At 46.7% G+C, this 7,729-nt stretch overlaps 1 protein-coding gene across 1 annotated transcript in view; it reads right to left on the bottom strand.

The window, feature by feature from the left end:
- The window catches only part of GALNT7 (polypeptide N-acetylgalactosaminyltransferase 7), a 49,058-nt gene that overhangs the window by 12,328 nt on the left and 29,001 nt on the right, over positions 1-7,729 (bottom strand). Inside the window, exons 5-9 of the mRNA XM_012724793.1 lie at positions 7,557-7,687; positions 7,235-7,314; positions 5,287-5,469; positions 2,037-2,154; positions 434-556 (exon numbers count right to left, since the gene is read on the bottom strand). Coding sequence (XP_012580247.1) covers positions 434-556; positions 2,037-2,154; positions 5,287-5,469; positions 7,235-7,314; positions 7,557-7,687 — 635 coding nt within the window. The remainder of the gene's footprint in view (positions 1-433; positions 557-2,036; positions 2,155-5,286; positions 5,470-7,234; positions 7,315-7,556; positions 7,688-7,729) is intronic.

Raw genomic sequence — 7,729 nt, 5'->3', positions numbered from 1 at the left:
CCCCCCCCCCAGAGGACGGGCTTCTGGGTGCAGCTTCTTGGATTTGAGGGACAAAAGATACTAACCCTCTGCAAACAGCACTCAAAACCTGAGCCTGGTTACTGCATAGATTCCTCACAGGACCCATTTTTAAAAATTGAACAAAAATCGAATTTTATTCATGTGTGAAAACAGACGGTAGTGTTTTCCTTTCAGCTACTCTGCTGTTGCGTCAGTCTTCCTGAAATTAATGTGGGGTGTCTTCACAGAGAATACTCCATATGGGAATCTTAATCCGAATGGGTGCAATAACTAATCTCAAACAACAAGCTGTCTCGTGGCAAGTCTGCCCTGAAGTGACAGCAAGGAGCGTGAGGGTCAGCGGTGCCCCCTTCAGTGAGCAGACAGGTCAGTGACCGCCCATCTCCCGCCCCCTTCCAACTGCAAGACTCACCTTCAGCGTTGGGGAGGACCCAACATAAACGGGGGGCGGGTTCCCTTGCCAGCCCTCCAGGCGGTAGATGTGCCCGACGCGGGAGCAGGGCACGAACAGGAGCTTGCCGCCGCACTGCCAGATCTGTCAGGAGACACGCCGGGTTCAAACGCCAGCAATTACAGCCGAAAATCTGCCTTGTAAACGTAAAATACATCTAAAATCTAAATAAGATAACTAATCTTGACCGGACTGGCTTGTTTTCCAGACTTGTAATAACCAGGCTCCGGGGACACAGCCATAAGCCGGTAGCTCCGAGCAGCCTCTCCCCAAGGTCACCTTGCAAAGTCTGTGGATTCTTCATTCCTAACATCACCCATCATTTCCATTGCTAATATCCTTCCGGCCTTGGTGATTGCTGTAATATTCTCCCAAGTGGCTTCCTCACCTCTGGCTTCTCTCCTCTAACGCTGCCCTCATTTTACAGGGGGGCCGTGCCAGCTGCCGGGGCTAGGGCAGGCCAGCACCCCACTAACGTCTCTGCTGGCAAAGGCCTCCAGGTTCTTCTCAGTCTGGACCCAGCATCAGCCCTGTGCACTTGACCTTGGAGGTCTCTCTGATTCCCTGACATCCTTTCTCATAGTCATATTCTGCCAGGCTGTGCTCTTCACCACTCCCTGCCCACAAGCTTCATGTTTAACCCTGCACTGCCCCTCTGGGGCTTGCCCCGGACCCCCTCGGCCCTGCTCTCTCTCTCGATGCCAGGCCTGTCTCCCTAGTTCTGCCTCAGGTCCCACCTCCAGCATCAGGCTGCCCCGGGTGCTGGGGTGGCAGGATGGATCTAAGCTGTTTGTTTTGTTTTTTAAGATTTACTTGTGCACACAAAACTGGGGTACAGGCCAGAGGTGTGGGGTGAGAAGATTCACCAGACACAGAGTGGGGAGCAGAACAGGCAGATGTACTGAAATACACTGCTGACAGGAGCAGCGGGCGGTCAGGAGAGGTCTGCTGTGCCATGTGGGTCAGTTCCCTGGTCGGGGATCGAACTGGTGCTGCACTGGCTGTGCTGTGCCACCAGCTGTGCCACCAGGGAGGGCCCTGGATCTGGACTGTTCTGATCCCTTACGCCTGGCAAGCTGCTCGAGAGCCAGGGTGGAGTGACTCCTCCGTCTCTCACAGTGCTCAGCACCGGACACTTAAGACAAAGTCACGAGCACCAGATTGACTCAGACTGTGGCACAGTTCTCTTTCTTTTGGGAAATGGAGGGCCGGGATGTTGCGGGGAGACAGCACCCTCGGTGTCCGAGGCAGGGTCACCGCTGGGCTCCCTCTGTCCTGAATCACTGGTAGCGGTGATGGGGACACGTGTGGGGGACTTGGGAGAAGGACGCGGCATTTTCATTTCTGAAGCTTGCTGGCCTCAGTTTTTGAGCTGAGCCACATAAATATGCAGTAAGCCGAAGCTGGTGTTTTGTCTTCTTTTCCCCAAAGGTATACATTTTTGTTAGTTTTGAAAAATGCATGACAGTTTCCTTCTGCTCTCCCCCCACCCCAGTCTTATCTGAAAATAATGAAAGCCAGCAACTCCTTAGAAAAAATAACATTTGTTTAAATGCAATGTTACCTTGTATGAGATCTCAAAGTTTTCACCACCCCAAATCTGGAGACCTGGGTCATACAGACCCAGTTCAAAGAAGAAGTCCCGCTCGATGGCAAATAATCCTCCAGCCATGGCTGGGGACCTACGGGAAAGAAACGCTGCGTGAGCCTCTAAGACGACTGAGACCCCAGCGTGCCACCACCGACAGAGAAGCCCTTGGGGAAGACAGTCTAAACAGTGTGCAGGAGAGACAAAACTGATGGCCAAGTATTAAGAAAGTATAAAGCCTTAAAAAAAAAAAGTCTGTTCTTAATTCCTTAAGGAATTTAGTGACACTATCTATAGTTCATTTTGTAATTAGAGCACTGCATCACTGCGTCCAGTAGAGGGCGCCCTAGTCCCTTTGTTGATTTAAAAATTAGGCCCTCGGTGTTAAAATAGAAATTTTCTCTTGCACTCTTAAAAAAATACTGAGCTGTACAGTCGTGGTCTGCTAACTGCTCCTGTAATGATTTATGAGTCATTCTGGGATGAGTGAAACCATACACCATGGAAGTAGTCTGTCATTTTTTAATTTTATAGCTCAGGGGCTTGCCAAATAAGGGTGTAAATCATCGCAGAACAGCCACAGTTCATTCAGAGTTTGCAAATGTAGCACACAACCGACACAGGAGACTCTGACATAGCTATTTACTGTGCCAGGAAGCAGAAATGCAAAAGGCTGATCTGAGGGCTTCTTGAGCAGCAGCCCAGCTGGGTACTTTTTAGGGACAAGCCAACCCCCCCCCCCCATCACAAGCAGAGGTGACAGGGTAATGACTTTCATTCTGCGCTCTGCCCCCATACCAATTAATCATTAATACACCACGGTCCCTTAAGCAGACTCCTCGATTAGACAGAGTACCCGCTTTCTCATTCCTAGCATTAATCTGTCACTCGCTCCTACTGAAATTTACCTTGAATCTGTCTACTTCTTTTTAACTTCACTGGCACCATCCTAGACCAACCTACCACTGCCCGGCCAGCGGAGGGGCTCTCTAACTTGTGTTCTGTATTCTCTTCTCCACCTTTCCAGCTGAATCACGCTGCGGCAGAGCAGACTGGGGGCTCGGCTGCTCCCTCAGCAGAGGGCCTTAACACGCCAAGCTCCTCTCTCAGGGCCTTTCTTGCACAGTTCCCGCTGGGAAATGCTCTCTCTGCTCCTCCACAGGGCTGACCTTTCATCCTCGGACCCCCACCGCAAGGACACTTTGTCCGGGAGGCTACACTGACCCTCCTCGTCATGCTGGCCGAGTTCCCGGGTACTTCTCTTGCTGTTCTAGAATTAACCAGCGTAGTTCTGTTTAACTTGTCTCATCTCCTGTATCTTAAGTGTCATCAGGGAACATATCTTTTTTTAAAATTCATCCCCAGAAAATACTGGCTGGCACATAGTACCACTTGTTAAATATTTGTTGAGTGGATAAATTATGAATCAACTAGTATTTTTAATATTAAAGGAAAATCACATCAGGGAAAAGTCATTCTGCAGGGCTTTCTTTCCTAAAGTGTTCTGCCTAATTCACTAAAGCAGTTTGATTTTTGGCTATATTTTCAAGTCACATTTACTTAATTGTCATTTAAAACGACTCTATTTTCATCTTTAAATATATTCCCATTTCCCTCATTTCAAATATATTGAAAATGCATTTAGTATGAAAACCAGGGAGTTTTTTTTTTTTTAAAAGGGAGACTTTCCTTAAATATTTCTAGCTCATTAAAAATGATCTCTAGATGAGTCTATAGAAGTAGCAGAAATATGATTACATTTCTATTTCTCCCCCCAGAAATATTTGTTAGTCAGGTTAAATGATCACAGTAGCTGCCTGGGCTATTTTGAAAAAGAATTTGAGAGGGAAAATTTGGAAAATATCAAGTAAGGTATAAAGTCTTATAGTTTCTTTACATTTGCCTTCTCAGTACCAGGATATCATCACATGTCCAGTCCCCCAACGCTAACTGAGAGCAGAAACACCTTTCCCAAGCAGGTTCTGGCATTATCAGTAGTCTCACAGCGAGAGAGCCCAAAAGCAGAACAGTAAGGTCAGAAAAATACAATCAGAAACATTTAGTTAGCTACACTAATCATTTGAGAAAACATTTCATTTGGGATCATTCTTTTGAAAAACAGTAAAATGTCCCAATTAAAAGACCAAGAGGACAGCGTAGCATAGACAGCGTGGCATAGATTGTTCCATGAAATACCAAGAGCAATCTGTGGAGTAAAATTTCCCTCTTCTGAAAAGGAAGTAAAGATCCCATAAAACATTTCCAGAGTCATGTACTTTGATTCATCAGATTTAACAGGTACAAAAGCAATGCTTAAGAACTAGCATATAAAACAAAAGGAAGAAAAAACCAAGAAAACCTCTTGCTTTTCATTGGCAACAATAGACTGAAGCCATCTAAATGGAATAAAGCTTGGACTGGAAGTCATGGCAGCATTTTAAAATTACAGAATGCCATTATCATCAGAAGGGTGACAGTTAATGTCTAGTCTACGAGGACAGGGTGGCAAAGATTTTTTTTTTAATGTTTTTTGGAACTAGTGCCATATAACACGCCTCTTCCCCAAACGGGGCTTGCTTTTAGGGGGAAAAAAATCAAAAAGATGCAAACACGGATTCAAGTCCCTGAAATACAGGTCTGAGTCTCCCAGGGGGGTCCCTGGATGGGGTGCAGGTGTGTCCTCGGCTGCGCGTCCAGGGGTGTGACACTGTTGCCTAAGGACACGTGTTTTGCAATGAATCTTGCTCTTAAGTGACGCGGGACTGTGGTTGAAGGAGAGAAGCCCTCTGGACTCTGAGACCGCGCCTAGCGTTTTACTAACAGATTTGGTAGCCCGAAGGGAGGTTAATAGGTTAATAGCAGCAACCAGAGAAAAGAAAAACAGGTAAGTGATTTAGTGATTACCGATATGGCTCGGATTTTGTCTTTCTCATTTTCTTCTCTCGAGGGGTCAGAGGCACCCGTTTCCAGAGCATGCTCCAATCCCATGCTCCTCGGGCATACCCATCTTCGTCACCACCCCCTTGGGGTACAATTTCATATGTGTTGCCGTTTATGACATCTATAATCGGCACAGTGCAAATGGTTCTGTGTTGTGTTGATGATGGCAGCAAAGATGAAATGAAGGGGATGTATGGACCCACACATTTATATGAGCACATGGGGAAGGAAAAAAAAGGCACTTAGGTCAACATTCAAGGTAAGAGAATAAAGTCGTAATCTTTACCGATAAGGCTCAGTTTTATGTTTTCTTTTGGCCTTTTCCTTGTGGCTTAGAGGAATACGCTTCCACAGTAAACTCCAGTCCCAGGCCCCTCTGGCAAAGCCATCTTCATCCCCACCTTGCTGAGGCTCAATGGAATAATCATTCCCGTCTATGTAATCTATTAGAGGCACAGTACATGTAGTTCTGAAACATTTACAGAAAATGAAAAAGCATTTAAGAACCCATCACTGACTAGTTGAGCAAGCCGAACGAGAGGGTCTCTTTGGGTGGTGGGTGTGTTTACTTTCTTTCTTTTTTAAACAAGGGCACTTAAATAACTAGTAAGAAACAGAAGCAAATGAACGTTCCACACAAGCGGAAGAGTCAGCACTGGCTGGTGCTGGGCAGAGGAGACTTCCCTGCCCTTGAACTTAGCGGTGTGGGTTCATTTTCACTTTGGTTCAATGGCTTTCTCTTGGTAATTTCCCCTCCTAAACCATCCAGTGAAAAATGAATGCGTGGGTGTGCAGAAAGATTAAAAACACGGTAAGTGCTACATTCTTAGTGCTCCCACCTCCTTTGCCGTTTTCTGTTTTGCTGGGAGCAGTTAATATGAACATCTGTTTCTGCCCTTTTACTTGATTTTTTCCTACACCTTTTTAATGTAATAAATAAACAACGGAGCCCACTGTTTGTATTCCTGCCTTAAAAGGAAACAAGAAAAATACCCCTCAAAACGAGCGCTGCCATCACGGCGTGACCACCTGAGCCCAAACACGCTGCTGATTGCCCTCGCGCGACCGCGCCTCCCCCGCATGCGCAGTCGCGGGCACTGGCGCCCGGCAGGCGGGGGCGCATTTACCCACAAGGGCTTCAACCCACACTCCTAGAAGGGAGGCGGCGGTGAGGCACTTTTTAGATGTTTAGAAACCAAGGCGCCGGGGCCACCTGCAGCGCCGAGGCGTCCCTGCTGGGGAGTGGCCTGGAGAGAGGTGCTTCATTCCTCCGGCGGGTGGACGCCCACGGGTCAACGCCGGGGCCTGTGGGGCTCCCTGGGAGTGCACAGCACCCCTGCACCCCACTTCCTGGACACCCTGGGGACTGTTAGTTTTCACTTCTCATGCTTGCCAGATTTCTAAATCAATGGCACAGAGTAAAATGCCCCAGCAGAGAGATCTCGGTGTGATGGTTTCTCAGCTGTCAGGTTGGAGCAGATTAATCCGTCCAGCCTTGGCGTCCTCTTAGGACAGCGGTGCAGAGAATATCTATCTTGCAGGGCTGCTACGAGGATTAAGTCGGAGAGCCTGTTACAAAGGTTTATGATAGGCCTTCATCGGAGACCTCCCATGACTACACCCTCAAGCTCTTTCTCTGACTCCTGCCATTAGCCACAGGACATGTCTTACTTTCCTGGGCTCTGAAAGAGTCAGAATTCTGAACTAAAAGCAGGGAAGGATTTTAGAACCAGGAGAGTGATGCTGCCTTCCACGGTTTCTCACATCTGTGAGTGGAATGACGTTGGCCATGTTTCCATGGAGCAGCTGTCTGTCTAAACCTTCCGGCTTCTGTAGGAACCCAAAGGCTTGCCACAAGTAATGACTGTTAATTACCGTATAAAGTAATAATTAAAACAGCTATAAAAAAATAGGTGTAATTTCGAAGTACCATTCTTCAAGCCTTTAGAACTATTACCACAGTTTAGAGCAAGCAGTTAACATTACTCTTAGAGCAAGCTTTTGGGGCTAGAGGGAATCTCTTCAATACTCAACCACAGGATGGTTGTGAAATGAGAGGATCTAGGCTTATCCCAAGGGATTCAGCCCAGAGGACTCCCGCAGCACCTTGCAGGTTGAGAACACTGACAACAGGCTCCATGCACTGGAATCCAGAAGAACGAGAATAATGTCTGTCCTTGTAAGGCAAAGCTTATTTTCGACCATGAAAAGGAAAAAAAGCAAGATAATGTTACCTGTCCTTAGATATGGGAGCTACAAGCGGTGCATACCAGTTAACCGCCACCTCGCAGTGGGCATCGAGGTATATCAACACCTTAAAAGAAGGAGGCAGGGTGAAAGAATACATCTCATAAATGGTACATTACACTCCACATGCAACTTCAAGCTAGATGCCAACGTAAATAGCAGCACAGTCAATTTTGAGACATACATTACCTAAGCTAGCATTTGCATTTCAATTAAAATATAAAAGTCTAAAGGGTGCTTTGCAACGCATGTGGTCTTTTAGTTACCAAGTCCAAAATGGCGACACGGCTGTCATCGAATATTTCCTACCTGTCCAAGTTTAGCCTTCTGGGCACCAATACTTCGTGCTTGAATCAAACCTTCTCTTCTTTCATTTCTAAATACCTTCACGAGGCCGTTCCATAGCTTAATATAGTCATCGAGTCTTTCTTTTAAGTGTTCTGTGAATAAGAACAATGCGGTCAACATTATGAATATTTATG

The sequence above is a fragment of the Condylura cristata genome, unplaced genomic scaffold, assembly GCF_000260355.1.
Source record: "Condylura cristata isolate star-nosed mole 26May11 unplaced genomic scaffold, ConCri1.0 scaffold00014, whole genome shotgun sequence".
Lineage (NCBI taxonomy): Eukaryota > Metazoa > Chordata > Mammalia > Eulipotyphla > Talpidae > Condylura > Condylura cristata.
The sequence above is the reverse complement of the archived record's forward strand: the minus strand, read 5'-3'. Positions and strand labels throughout refer to the sequence as shown.